Source organism: Miniopterus natalensis, chromosome 18 (assembly GCF_054644295.1).
Source record: "Miniopterus natalensis isolate mMinNat1 chromosome 18, mMinNat1.hap1, whole genome shotgun sequence".
In the NCBI taxonomy this organism is placed as follows: Eukaryota; Metazoa; Chordata; class Mammalia; order Chiroptera; family Miniopteridae; genus Miniopterus; species Miniopterus natalensis.
In genome coordinates this window covers 11705880-11720081 of record NC_142098.1, presented here as the reverse complement: position 1 = coordinate 11720081, position 14202 = coordinate 11705880, and the positions used below count along the sequence as shown (strand labels likewise).

The window sequence follows — 14202 nt, the reverse complement described above, 5'->3', positions numbered from 1 at the left end:
TAACAGAAATGTAATCACTGAGGACTTTGTAGGGCCTGTGATAGTTTGTGACCCATACGTATTTTCCTGCTGTAGCTTTTTGTTTGACTCTTTCTCTAAATACCTTCTGTGCTGTTTTTCCTCTAGCTTTTAATGCCCTTGCACATCCTTACTCAGCTCTGTCCAGTATGTTCCCAGCTACCTCTTAATACATCCTGAAATTTCATGTTATTTATTACCACTCTTATCTTCAGACTGAATGAGCAGATTTGCCATCCAATATCCAGGAAGGTATTTGATCAGAGTTGGCCCCAAGTGGGAATGGCATATATTCTCTGTCTGGCTGACCCTGATGCTTTGATAACTTCGAGGTTATCAGTGGGCTGATCATCATGATTTTCCAAGTTGTTACATATGTAATATTTGTCTTTAATATTTAGTCATAGATAAAACAAACCTTTTGTGTTCTTTCTGTCTTTCGATCGCATTCAGCCTGCCTCTGTCCTGGGCATAAGCCTTCCTGACAGTCCCTGTGCACATACCGTAGGTGAACTTCAGACCTGTGTGCTGAAGGCCCCAGCTCGCCATTGCAGACTGCTAGGCAAATCCTGCAGCCAACTCCGTCCACAGGCCTAGCAGCCCCTTACCACTTTTCACTGTGTGTGACCAGCACATCCTCAGAAAGTAGCAAAAGAAATGAGGCCAATTTGGCTCCAAACCCTGTTTATCCCTTTATCTCAACACAGTCGGTTCAGACCCTGAGTTTGCACGCTACGTGGCAGGAGTGAGCCAGGCAATGCAGCAGAAGCGGCAAGTCCAACATGGTCGCCGCCCAGGCAACCCCCGGGGACACTGGCCACCCATGGATGATGCCCATCGGACCTGGCCTTTCCCAGAGTTCTTCACAGAAGGGTGAGTGCTGGGTGTCCCCCATGGGGCCTTTGTGCACTGTTATCAAGCAGTTCAATTCCAAGCCCACTTGTGAGAGTGACACATGGTCAGACCTTCAGAGGGCAGGGTTTTGTGACTGACTGTGGGATGCCAGATGGCACAATGTGTCCCTGTGAACACACCATTGGTATAAAACTGATTTTCAAGACAGACTGTTCTGCCTTAGACATTTTATAGTGTTTGTAAAGAAATTGCATGTTTCACGTGGTCTTTATGCTGAAATGAGCATGTGTATGAAACCTATGTGATTTATGTAATGTGATCCTCATAGCTTACAAAAGGCAAAAGTATGTGGATCAGATTCCAGTGTGTGAAGATAATTTTGGATTTTCATCATAAAGACAACTGGGGATTGATTTTTTTTCACATCCCTTAGTGCTACCTGGTTAATAAATCTAGACTGCTAAAGACCACCTCAACTTTTTGTTTGCTGAAGTGAGTTTCCTGTGTAAACCACAGGCTTCTGAGAGGAGTGAAGGGCAGTGATGCATATGTATTACAGTTGACCCTTGAACAACATGGGTTAGGGACGCCAACCCACTGTGCGGTCGAAAATCCGCACATAATTTAAGCTGGCTCTCCACATACATGGATTCCTAACCATGGATCGAAAATACAGTTGACCCTTGAATGACGCAGGTGTGAGCTGCACAGGTCCACTTACACGGGGACCTGCGTATAAGAGATAAGAAACCACTATTTGGTGTGAGATGAGTGGAGAGTAAAGACTGCTCTTTTAGAGCTTGGTTGGGGCTGCGGCTGGCCTTGGGCTGTCCAGCCAGTGTCCAGGCTGACTACGGGAGGTGCAGGCCCAGCTTCTGTCTTTGGCTTTCAGGGACGGCCTGCACAGCGGCTGGTCGGGAACTCAGGGAGACTCAGCCAGCTCGAGTGATGAGACATCCTCCGCCAATGGAGACAGCTTGTTCTCCATGTTTTCAGGGCCTGACCTCGTCGCTGCTGTCAAGCAGAGAAGGTACGAAGGGATTTCTGAATCAAAGGGCAGAGGGCACATGAACGATCTACAGCTTATTCCCCTGGAGGGTTCCAGAGCCTCATTGTTCGCAGCCGTCCTTGACTGAGAAAGGCAGCGGGTCTTTTCCAGCACTGCCTGGGTGAGGCCTCCATGGGGCCACACACAGGCTTGTAGCCCAAGTGACTTAACATTGGGTTGAGTTTTTGCTGGCAGAACAGTCTCATGCCAGTGGTAACCAAAAAATACCAGTGTGTAGGGCAGGGGAGGATTCTGAAACAGAATCTGCTGATGTTGGTCTGTGCCTTGCAGGAGGCAGCCTTTGAGGGAGGAGGGGCAGGGAGCAGGACCAGAACAAGCAAGTTCTAATCAGGACTCACCAACAAGCTTGGCAGCTCCAAACAAAGGCTTGGTCCAGGCTGGCCCTCAGTTTCCTTGTGGAGGTGGAGCTGGATAAAATGACCTCAGAATGGTATTCCAAAGTTGAAAAAAATAGTAATATAGTATATTCAGATCTAAGAAGTTTTCAGAAGCAGTTACAAATTAAAATGGGCCCTGAAATAAGAGAATTTGATTACAAAGTAGAGAGATGTTGTGGGTGTGAGGAAGCAGTGGCCCAAAGGATGTGGGCAGGAAGGAGCTCGCAGGGCTGCTTGGGCATCGGAAGTCATGCTGTGGCTGGAGAGGGAGGCAGGTTGCACAGCCCTTGTGGGCGGTGTCTGGCTTCAGTGGTTAAGAAGTGGGGGGTGAGTAGGTGAAGAGGGAACGGTACCTGAGTCAGGAGTGGTAACAGCGGTGATCACAGTGATTGCTAATACAAACTAGGGTGCTTTCTGTGTACCAGGTCCTGGGTAAGCATTTACGTACATTTTCTCACTCAGTTCTCACAACCACTGTATTTATTGCTAGGGCTACCATAACAAAGTCCCACAGACTGGGGACTTAAACAACAAAAATTTATTTTCTCACAGTATGAAGTACTAGGAGTTAGGACTTCAGCATATGAATTTGGGGTCAACATATGAATTGGGGGGTGGGGGTAACACAATTCAGCCCATAGCAACCACCGTATTATACAAGTACTGTTTTATCTGCAATTCATAGGTGAAGAAACAGTCTCAGAGAAGTTAAAGTCATTCATTCGTTCATTCTTTCATTCATTGGCACCTGTCATGTACCAGCCACTGGTGATGTAGCAGCAAACAAAACAAGTCCCTTTCCTTGTGGAATTTATATTCTATTGCAGGAAGGCAGATTACCAAAAAAAACCAACAAAATATGTCAGGTTGGGTTAGATGCTGTAAAGAAAAATAAACCAGGGTTTGAGGGCAGAGAGTGCAAGGGACCAAGTGGATTTTGTTTTTAGAATTGGATTCAGGGAGGCCTCTGATGATCAGAAAGCTGAACACAGTGAGGGAGCAACTGGTGAGGTATTGGCAGTGGGTGTGTGAGAGAGAAGCGTCAGGGTGATGGGCAAGTTTCTGGCCTGAACATGTTTCTGTGTGAAAGGGGTGCCGCGAACCTGGACTTCGGGGACTGCAGGAGAAGCAGGGTGGAGCCAGGGGTGGAGGTGAAGACTTCTGTTTGAGTCATGGGAAATCAGAGAGGCCAGTTAGATCTAAGAAGTCACTTATAGCACCCCCTCTGCGGAGACTGTCTGCATGCGGGAGCGCTGACAGACTGATTTACCTGGCTGTGAGCCTGCTTCCATCAACATTATAACAAACCTTTCCATGTCAGTTGTGAAACTGAACAGGCTTTTTTGTTTTTAGTCACCTATCCACACTGCATGGTAAATGATCAGTCAGTATCTGTTGAATAAATTAACAAAAGGCCAGAGCTGATGGACTCAGAGAGCAGCTGAGTCAGTCAGTGTTTGTCCTCGTGCCTGCAACCCCTACCCTGTCCCGGCCCTGTGATCTGTGATGGCTTATGGGAGTGCAGCATTCGATGGTGACTCACCTATCCCCCTGCGCACTGTGTTCCCAAGCACCGCCCCCCCCACACACACACTGGAGTCAGTGCCCCAGATGCCAGAGCCAAGTGGACAGGGTGCCCCCTGGAGGTAAGCTGGACACGAGGCCAGGCAACCACTACCCTGGGCTTTTGGTTCTTTCAGGAAACACAGCAGCGGAGAGCAGGAGACCAGCACGCTGCCCTCACCACCCCTTCTTACCACAGTGGAGGACGGGAATCAGGTATTGTGGGCTCTGCTCTGGCCACGGAGGGCTGGCCCTGTAGGATACAGACCATGAGCAAGGTTCCAAGGCTGAATTTTTTTTATTCACTTATTTTATTCTTACACAAGGATACGTTTATTGATTTTCAGAGCGAGAGAAAGGGGGAGAGAGAGAGAAACATTGATCAGTTGCCTCCTGAACTCCCCCCTACTGGGGATCAAACCTGCAACCTAGGTATGTGCCCTGATTGGGAATCGAATTCACAACCTTTTGATATGCAGGACAACGCTCCAACCGAGCACCCAGCCAGAGACCAAAGTTGAAGTTTTAAGAGGGCATCAAAGAAATGATGGGGTCTTTGTTTGTGGTAAACAACTTTTTCCCCCATGATTTTGTCTAAACGATCAGCCAGCTCAGCTGACTCAGGCCATATGTAGAGGGAGCTCTGGGACTGTGCTGTCTGCTGTCTGATAGGATAGCCGATAGCCACATGTAGCTATTAGAATTGATATTAATATAAATGAAAGTTGAGTTCCTTGGTTGCACTGGCCATAAATGGAGAATGGCTGCTGTACTGAGCAGTGCAGACAGCATTTCTGTCACTGCAAGTTCTCTTGGACAGTGCTCTTCCAGGGCTGTGGGAATGGGAGAGGCTCTCACCCTGTCTCCCAGGTGAGAGTAGGGCCAGAGATCTGGGGAGGTGGGAAAGATTATAATTACAGAAATGCCACTAAGAACCTTCTTCTGTCTCTCAGGATAACAAAACCAAAACGTGGCCACCCAAAGCACCCTGGCAACACCCTTCTCCACTGCCCAGCACACTGCCTAGCCCAGGCGCACCACTCTATGCAGTCGCCAGCCCTGGCAGCCAGTGGAACGACACCATGCAGATGCTGCAGTCCCCGGTGTGGGCTGCAACCAGCGATTGCAGCACCGCCTCCTTCACCTATGTGCAGACCCCGCCACAGCCCCCACCCCCACCAGCACACAAGGCAGCGCCCAAGGGCTTCAAGGCCTTCCCCGGGAAGGCTGAGCGCAGGCCAGCCTACTTGCCCCAGTACTGACCCAGGCTAGCCAGCCTGCCTGCCCAAAGCTGTTGGGGCAAGTGTCCCATCCCAGGGCTGACTAGCACAGCCCCCCAGAGGACCAGTGCACCCCTGTCCCAGGCAGGGATCCTTGGGGATAGGGTGGTTGGCAGCTCCAAGCCTTTAAGGCCTAGCTTCTCAAACTTTGGAGGCATCAGACCCCTGGAGGGCCAGCTGAAGATGGAGGTCTCTGACCCTCCTCAGGGAAATGCTGGATCTTCGAGCTTAATAAGCACTTCTGGTGATTCTGATGCAGTTGGGCCACAGGCCACACTCTGAGAAATAGCTCTCAAGTTTGTAGTCCCACTATGTGTGCTGGAAAGGCATCAGGCCTGAAGGCTGACTGCAAAACTGACCATTCTTCTGAAACCTCCCCTTAACACATTGAGTGATGACCACACCAATCACTGTATTTTATAGCTATTTTTCATGTAGGTTTTTAGTTAAAACATCTCCTGCCTAAAATGCATTGAAGTTTTTAAGATAACAAATATAGCGGCTGGAGGTTTGTTCAACACTATTTTTATTTAAGCTTATACAAAATGGGCAACATATAGAATATTTGTGATCAGAGGCAATCACCTGGGTTTTCTGTGTGTGGGCAGCCCCTCACCACCCCAGCAGCACCCAGGGAGTGCAGCCTTTATCAGATTTACAAAGGCAAGGTCATAAAACTGATATCGGAGGCATATTCCTGATGGTGCATGGAGATGAGCCAGCTGGCTGCTGTCTGTGCAGGACAGAGATACACCTGTTCCTCTCATGTCCTTCCACACATGGCCAGAGGCTTCAGTACAGTCTCAGATGTGGGGGGTGGTCAAGGGGCTGCACAGAGACACCTGCACTTGAAATTGCAGTAACTTTTGTGAGCTGGCTCAAGACAAACCAATTAAGATATAGATAGGAATTAATTTAAAGTATTTTCTTTACAGAAGAAACCCACCTCATTTTTGGTTAATGTGCCATTAAATAAATAACATCCTGTGGATTTAGGGATATTTTCCACCCAGAATGGATCCAGAAGAATTGAATGGTGCTTAAATTGAGAAATAATAATAAATATATCTATATAGACTAGATATCCCACTATATATTAATTGAGGTTACTGAAGTTCTTTATATAAAACTTATTTAAATTTTTCATATTTCATCTTTGAAAAAGTCTAATTGAGAAAAATCTGTAATATTTTCTGGTATGAAAGTTTGACAGTATTAATATTTTTTTTATATTTTCTTAAACCATTAAACCATTTTAATATATGTTAACTACTAATAAATGGTTTATTCTTTCTAACTCCATATAACCTTTTCCAGCAAAGATTGTAATAACACATTTATGTTCTCATTTTCTACAGATATAAGTAAATTTATATTTAAAAAATACCAAAAAGAAAAAATATATATATGTATGTATACACACTAATTATAGAGGGCCCTTCGGGTGTCTGAGCCCAGCCATCTGAATTTTCAGTACTGTGTCGCCAGGCTACTTCCAGGCCTCGGGTGTTGTCCTGTGCTGTGTGGGGATGCCATTGCTGCCTGTACTTATGATCCTTTCACCGTGGGTTCCAAACATTCACCTCACCATGTTTACAGAGAACTATTTTGTACATAGACTTTTTCAGGCACGTGCTTTGCACCAACCCTGCGTGGCTCTTGTCTGTGTTAGCCGTCACAGTGTGTGCACTAATCTTTGTTGAAGTTGTTTGTGGCTGTTTGACTTGTAAGATAGTTTTCTCTTTCCTTTAGTAATGTGTCCACAGTACCCTGTATTTCAAGTTCTGTTATACTGAAGTACTCTTGTTTTAATAGTGCCTCCCCGAGACCTCACCCTGATCAGAGGTCAGTCCTTGATGCCCCAACACAGCTGACATCAACATTGCTAATTGTCCCATTCTAGTCTGTTTTTCTTAAGACGTTTTGTAATTGCATCTCCATGGGCTGTGAGACTGTGTGAAGCTGTTCGTGTGATTTCCTGGTAGGTGCTGTGTTCTCGGCACCGCCTCGTTCTGAACACTGGTAATTCCAGGTGCTGCGCTTGGCAGAGGAGTCTCTCCAAAGCGCATATGTGTGCGTGTGTGAGCGTGTGTGTGTCCTTTGCGTGGCCGGGCATGCTGCCTTGCTCAGCAGGACATTGGTGAATAGTTACAATGCTTCCAAACTGGAACTCTACATTTTGTATCTTACTTTTAAAGCTCCTATAAGTAAATTAACTATTGGCTTTATTAAAAATATACATTTAATAATATATTTTGTATGTCTGTTTAAAATGAACTGCAACGGAAACCACATCAGAAGCCCTACCTGATTCATTACTTTGAAAAGCTGCACCTGAGTTGGTTTTTAGGTCAGTCTGTCATCCGATTCCTAGAACTTGGAAAGGGAAAGACCACTGAGGGTGCAGGATGAACTGGCGTGGGTTAGCAGGAAGCAAGACAACCTACCCCACCTCTCCTGCCAGCTTCCCCAAGGCCAAAGCTGAGGCCTCTGTGTGGGTGAAGCCAGTGTCATGACCACCTGGAAGGATGCCAGCTCTCCTTGGGTTGTGGTCTGCCAACACCCACATTCCACCAAGCAGGTGTGCCATCAGCTGTCCAGGCAGCCTTTCCAGGGAGCAGACCTAGGTGGCAGAGACCCTACCTCAGAGAGACAAGGACTAGTCTCACTGGATGACCATCCTACTAAACAAAATAGATTATACATTGGGAACCACAACTAGAGGTTAGGTTACAGAGGAATTTCAACTCTTCGTTTATAGCAAGACAGCACTTGATTGAAACTTTTTTTCATGAACTTAAAGAAGCAAAGTATGTGAGCATTAACATATAATCTAACAGTGTAAGCACCAGTCATGCTTCTTTCTGCTGAGATGCCCAGAAGCTGAGCATGGGGACCTGCACCTCAGGACAAGGTTGCTTAGTAACAGCCATAGTGCATGAGTGTGTTAGGGAAAGTTTATATTAAAAGCTAGCTGGGAAAACACATTTATCCAAGTGTGTTCCTATTTAACACAGGTACCTGGTGCTGTTCACTGATCTGATTCACAAGAGTGGTGGAGATAGGAGTCACGTAGCCCTGGCTTATTTGCTGGATGGGTGGTGATGGAAGCAGAACAGATATTACACCTGAGCCCCTAGAGGGCCCTTGGAGACCTTACCCCAGTTGAGAAACAGAGTGGGGGACATAGGCAGGTGAGATCCTTGTAAGGCTGGTTATACTCCTTTCTCACTTGGGGTATCCTGGGTGTGGTAGCCAGCTCTAGGAGTGTAGCTGAAATGCCGAATGCCAGTCATGGTCCTGGGAGGGGAGGGCCCTCTGCACTGCATGGTCCCTGTTGCAATCTGGAGACAAAGAAGAAATAAACCATTCCAATGGCCAGCTCCTCAACTGCCCAAAAGCTGTACATGGCCAGCATGCCTAGCGGGCTCCCACCTGTATGTGCCTGGGAGTATGAGGAACCTCCAGGGGCAAGCTCCTGGAAGTAACACATAGCTGGCCTTATGATTTCACAAGGGTAGACAGCTGGACCCAGGACTCTGCACGTAAGTGGAGGGACTGAATGTGGCTTTTATTGGGATTGAGTTGGGGATGTGGGCTGAGGAGGAAGGATTGTTTCAGGAGTGCCATGTTCAACATTTACTGATGTCACCTGGGAGCCAGGACTGCAAAGGAGATGCAATCTCTGCCCTTAAAACTCAGTCTTTTAGGGGAGACAACCCCATCTTTCCCGTCAACCACCCATCCACCCAGTTTCTCAGGCAGAAATCGTAGAAGGCATTCTTTAGTTTCTATAAGTGGACCTTGACACACATTTAAATTCTCCCATGTTCTCACATCTCAATTGCCAGCAACCTGGCCCTCACTGGGCTCCGGCCTCGGGCTCCGGCCTCGGGGTTCCCCTCACACCCGCGCCCCCCGGGCCCGCCTGCCTATTGCTCCTGGCTCTGCTCTCCGCTCGGCGCCTCTGATGAGTCCTGGGCCAGGGCCCACCCGGCCTCTACCCCGCTTTGCTTTTCATTACAGCAATTAGCACCCCCCTGGAATTGGGCGTTTGCATCTGTCCCGCACTAGAACCAAGGCTTCGTGAGAGGGCAGACCAAGTCCTTTACAGCCATGAATGTGCAGGGTGCAGAAGGGCCGGAAGCAATCCCACAAGCCAGACGAGAGGAGGCGTCTCCGGGGCCAGAGGCAAACTTCTAACAGAAGAAAAAAAAGAACTAGACTTAGGATGAAATCGCCCCTCATTTAGGACCAATGTGCATGAGGACCGGGGTCTGCACCAGCGCCCCAGGGAGGGGCTGACGTTAGGACTTGTGGATGGGACTGAGCAGCCCTTAAGTATAGATTTTTCTGTCCTCATGGAAACCCACGCCAGGGTGTGGTGGGGAAGTTTTTCTAATAGACCAAACAATGGATTCACACGGAAAATCTGGGGCGACACGATGACACGCTAAAGCGTCATGCAGACGCAGGACGAGCCCGGGACCTCCCGAGGGCGCTAACGCCCCCTCCCACGCCTCGGGTGCGCATGCGCGCGCCCATCCCCACGCCGAGCGTGCGCGCATGCGCGCACACGTTCATCGCCAACGTGCCGGCGGAGGCGTCTGCAAGTGCTCCTCTCTGCAGGCCCGCTCCGCTCCCACTCGGCGCGGGGGCATGCGCACACGCGCATCCCGGGACGTGCGAGCCCGCACGCAGACGGGAGCGCGCCCCCGGCCCCCCACTTGTCTGGGTCCCGCGGTCCCTGCGTGCAGACACGTGCGCGCCGCCCCTCGCGAGAGTGGGCGCCTGCGCCAGGAGTTGCGCGGGGTTCCAGGGAGGCGTGGTGAGCAGCCGTCGCCGGCTCAGCGTGACTCAGCATACGCGGCGAGTGCGCCTCCCCAGAACGCCAACAGCTCATCAAACTAATCGGGGTGGAGCCCCTCGCGCCTGACCTCCCGACCTCGGGCCCCAGAACACACCCCACCCCTCCCCACCCCCCAGTCCCTCTCCCTTTGTCTCCGCCTTTACCCGGTGACCCCCTGGTCTCCAGGTCCTGCTTGACCCTATCCAGCGGCCCCCAAATTAAGGACGGACTTACCTAAGTGCCTATGCCTCAGTTTCCCCACCTGTACAACAGGGCTTTTGTTTGGAACTTTGCCCGCCGCAGGCTCAGTAAGTGCTAGTTTCACAAATATTCCGTGGAAACCAGTTGTTTTTCCAAGGCTGTGCTAGGCTCTGAAATTAATCCTTGAAAGTTTAGACTGTCCCTGGGTTTACTAACTTGGCCCGGCTTTCAGGTCCACCCTCCAATCCACTCCTCTCTCCAGGGCCAGACTTGCTGAAGTCACTTGAAGGTGCCCAGCACTGAAGCAGGGTCTTTGAAGGTTCGGAGCCAGGATTTCTTTCAGTTGTGGTTAGTCAGCCCCTGGTCTGGGCACATGTGACCCCTCAGAGCTTCACTGCCCTCAGGATTCCTGGGATTCTGGACCCTATACTCTGAGGTTCGCAGGTGCGGCTCAGTACAACATACGGTGCTGATTGTGGCGATGGTGGCAGAAAACAGGTTTTTTTGTCGGAATATACCTTACACTGATTACCTTACACTGATATTTTTGCAAACTACAGATCTCACTCCATGCCCCAAGATTTGATCAGAGATGCCCCCCCCCATACTTGGTCAGTGACTGACCTGTCTCCCACATACTATACCTTCCCTGTTGGGTTTCTCCCTACTTCCCTGCACAGATCCTGAGACCTAGGCCAAGGGGAGCAGTGTTGATGCAGTGGGTGGATTCTCCTACCTCTCTGCCTTTGCCATGCTGTTGTCCTTTCTGTTTGCGATTCCATTCTTGGTCATTTCCACTAGTAAAAGTCTACCCTGTCAATAGAGGCCTAATTGATATTAAAACAAAACTGGGATGATGGGGAAGAGCCAGGAATTGGCAGGCAAGACACGGTTTGATTAAGAGCAGAGCTCTTGTCCAGCCAGGCGTGGCTCAGCGGTTGAGGGTCGACCTAGGATCCAGGAGATCGCCGTTTGACTCCTGGTCAGGGCACATGCCTGGGTTGCGGGTTCAATCCCCAGGAGAGGGCCTGCAGGAGGTGGCCAATCAGTGACTCCCTCATCATTGATGTTTCTATCTTTCTCTCCCTCTCCCTTCCTCTCTCTGAAATCAATAAAATTAAATTTAAAAAAAGAAAAGAAAAGCAGAGTTCAGGAATCAGGCAGCCGTGGGTTGATTCTCTACTTACTAGCAGAGTGGCTGTTTTCAGATTTCTTAACCTGTCTGTTAAATGGGGAGGACAACATAGGGCTGCTTTCAGGGTTGTGTAAGAGAAAATTTAACACATAGTTCTGCACAGAGTAAACTGGCAGGAATAGTAACCATGTCAGTTGAATGATGAATGACTTTCAATTAATAACAGTCTTCCTTTGTTCTACTCCTTTTTGTGTTTACTCTCCTCAGCTACTGTGACTTATGGCCCTCCAGGTAGGAACAGTTTTTTCCTAATGTAGAAAATCCATGCAACTTTGGAATTTCAAAATATGATGATAAACCTAAAATATTATGGGGAAAATCCAGAATAGTTGAAGCTGCTGGGAAACACAGAGGCTGAACTTCTGAAGATGCACATAAAGGAATGTCAGAAGGATGAAACCTTCAAAAAGTCAATGATTGGGGGTCTCATTTCCTTCTTCTGTACCCAGAGCTGCGCCTATGGGTTTGGGGTGGACAAGAGAGGATATTGGAGAAGACAGTGTGGTGGTGGGCAGGTGGACACCCATAAAACCTTTAGAAAGACTTGGAGTTGTCAATGACAGCTCAGCGCAAAACAACATCACCATTAAGAGAAATCACTGATTCCTGTATCAGCTGCAGACAGAGGTGGCCCAGCCCCAGGAACTTGGGCCCTGTGAGGTTCACTCTGGCTTTTCTCTGGGGGTCATTCTCTTCATTGTTTTCCTTGAGACCAGGGACTGATCCTCAGGTTTGTCCTTTCAGAAGGGTAACAACACTACAAAAAGCTGGGAGTTTCTGCTGCTGGCACCAGGATCACAGAAAAGGACCCTGTTTGGCTGCCTTAGGTCCTGTGCTCATATCTGATGTAATCAGGGAGTTAGAGGAAGAAACACAAGGGTGGGAAGTCATGGTTTTGGACAAAGACAAGAGATGCCCACCATAGTCACCAAAAACAGCCTAGAAAAAAGGAGTCGGTGGCTACTGTTGGGCTAGAAGTCATCCAAGGAATCCTAAGGCAGGTGGATAATGGTGCAGTGGCTGCTGAGACTGGCTTTCCTATTGGATGAGGTTGTGTTCTGATACACAGGATTTAGGGATGGGAGTGCTGTTCTGTGCAGACAAGTCACTGGCTTGGATGGGAAACTCTGGGTGGAGTGTTCCTCATTACTCCAGCAGAGCAGATGCTGTTCAGGGCTGTCAGGGTTGTGCTGGGTCAGGGAAGTTCAGTTAAATCTCAGAGCTGATAGTTGATCCAAAACTCTTCTGGGTAAGTAAGGATGATGTGGACAGGGCATTTCTTCAGTCTTCAGCCCTTCCCTAGTTTCCTTCTTCATCTTTAGGACTCCAGACCATTCTGGGCAGGGAGAGAAAAGTCACTTGCAGAGGCGAGAGGTGGCAGCGACTGCATGGAGCTGGGAGATGGGCGGTAGGAAGACCTATGGTTGGGACTGCAAGCAGGACAGGGCACACAATGGGACAGCTGGCTACTCTGGGGGAACCTAGCAATGAAGAAGCTCAATTTGAGTGCCCAGGTCTTGGACCTACTCTCCTCTCTGACTGTATTCACTCCCTCTCAACCGAACTCTCATCTAGAGAGTGTCATTCAAATGCTATCTATTCACTGACCGCCAAGGTCTTCCTCCAACTCGAACCTTTTCTCTCCTGTATTCCAGACATAAATACCCAACTCAGCACCTCCACTTAGATATCGAATAGGTTTTGAAAACTCGACATGTCCAAAAACAAGATCATGATCTTTCCCCCAAAACTTGCCTCTCTGCCAAGATGCAATGACAATTCTATTTTTCCAGGAATTCAGTTAAAAAACTGAATGTCACCCTTGACCATTCTTTAGATCTCTCTCTCACCAGGAAATTGTCAATTCTTCACTCACAATATATCCAGATCACCATGCCCAACTCCTGCTACCTTGACCCGAACCACCTTTGTTCCTGGCCTGCATCATTGTAGTAGCTTCTTATCTGTTGTCCTTACTTCCATTCCTGTTGCATTGTGGGCCTGATCCTTTGTAAAACATGCCTGATGTTGTCCCTTTTTTGCTGAGAATCCTTTAGTGGCTTCCCATCTCTCTGGGAATAAATCTCAAGTTCTCACAGTGACTTACAAGGTGTATGTGATCTTGCCTTCCTTCCCTTTCTGACCTCACCTTCTACCACTCTCCCCTCCTTCACTCCACTGGAGCCAACTTGCCTCCTTCTGCCTCTGAAACATCTAAGCATGCTGCTCTCAGGAATTCTGCAGTTGCTCTTCCCTTTGCCTGAACACTTCCCCCCCAGATATCCCATTGACTGGCTTTCTCACCTTCATCAGGCTTTTGCTCAAATGTCACCTCATTAGTGAGTTTTTCCGTGACCACTCTATTCAAAATTGCAACCTCCATTTCCGGCACCCTTTCCAGCTTTCCTTTTCTCAATAAATAACACCAGCATCTGACATACCATATATTTTACGTATTTGCCACTTATGTATCCGCAGCTCCTGGAACGCTACCTGTAACACGGAAGGTGTTCGGAGCTGTGTTGAATGAATGAATGAACGAACGAATGAATGAAGCAGACTGGGCACGGAGAGCTCGGCCCCTGTCCCGGAGTCACGTCCAGGCAGAGGCGGCAGAGGGGCAGCTCAAGTGCCCCCCTGTTGCAGGGACAGAGCGGCGGAGGCCCCAGGGCTGGGCCGCTGGCAAGGTCGGGGGCGGGCGCTGAGGGCGGGGCCTGGCGGGCGGGGCGGGGCGGGGCGGGGCCGGGCGCATGCGCCATAAAGACAGCCGCCGGGCTGCGGGCTCGCCGCGCCGC

The 14202-nt window shown here is 49.1% G+C and overlaps 1 protein-coding gene across 5 annotated transcripts in view; it reads left to right on the top strand.

The window, feature by feature from the left end:
* The window catches only part of GARRE1 (granule associated Rac and RHOG effector 1), an 82478-nt gene extending 68441 nt beyond the window's left edge, over positions 1 to 14037 (top strand). For 4 of the 5 annotated variants that reach the window (XM_016221037.2, XM_087827179.1, XM_087827177.1 and 1 more), the window contains 4 exons: positions 726 to 891; positions 1766 to 1903; positions 4020 to 4098; positions 4836 to 7413. In XM_016221037.2, coding sequence (XP_016076523.1) covers positions 726 to 891; positions 1766 to 1903; positions 4020 to 4098; positions 4836 to 5144 — 692 coding nt within the window. In that variant the 3' untranslated portion in view covers positions 5145 to 7413. Of the gene's footprint in view, positions 1 to 725; positions 892 to 1765; positions 1904 to 4019; positions 4099 to 4835; positions 7414 to 13885 lie in introns of those variants that run through there. The other variant, XM_016221038.2, reaches the window with a different exon arrangement.
* The last annotated feature ends 165 nt before the right edge of the window (positions 14038 to 14202 follow it).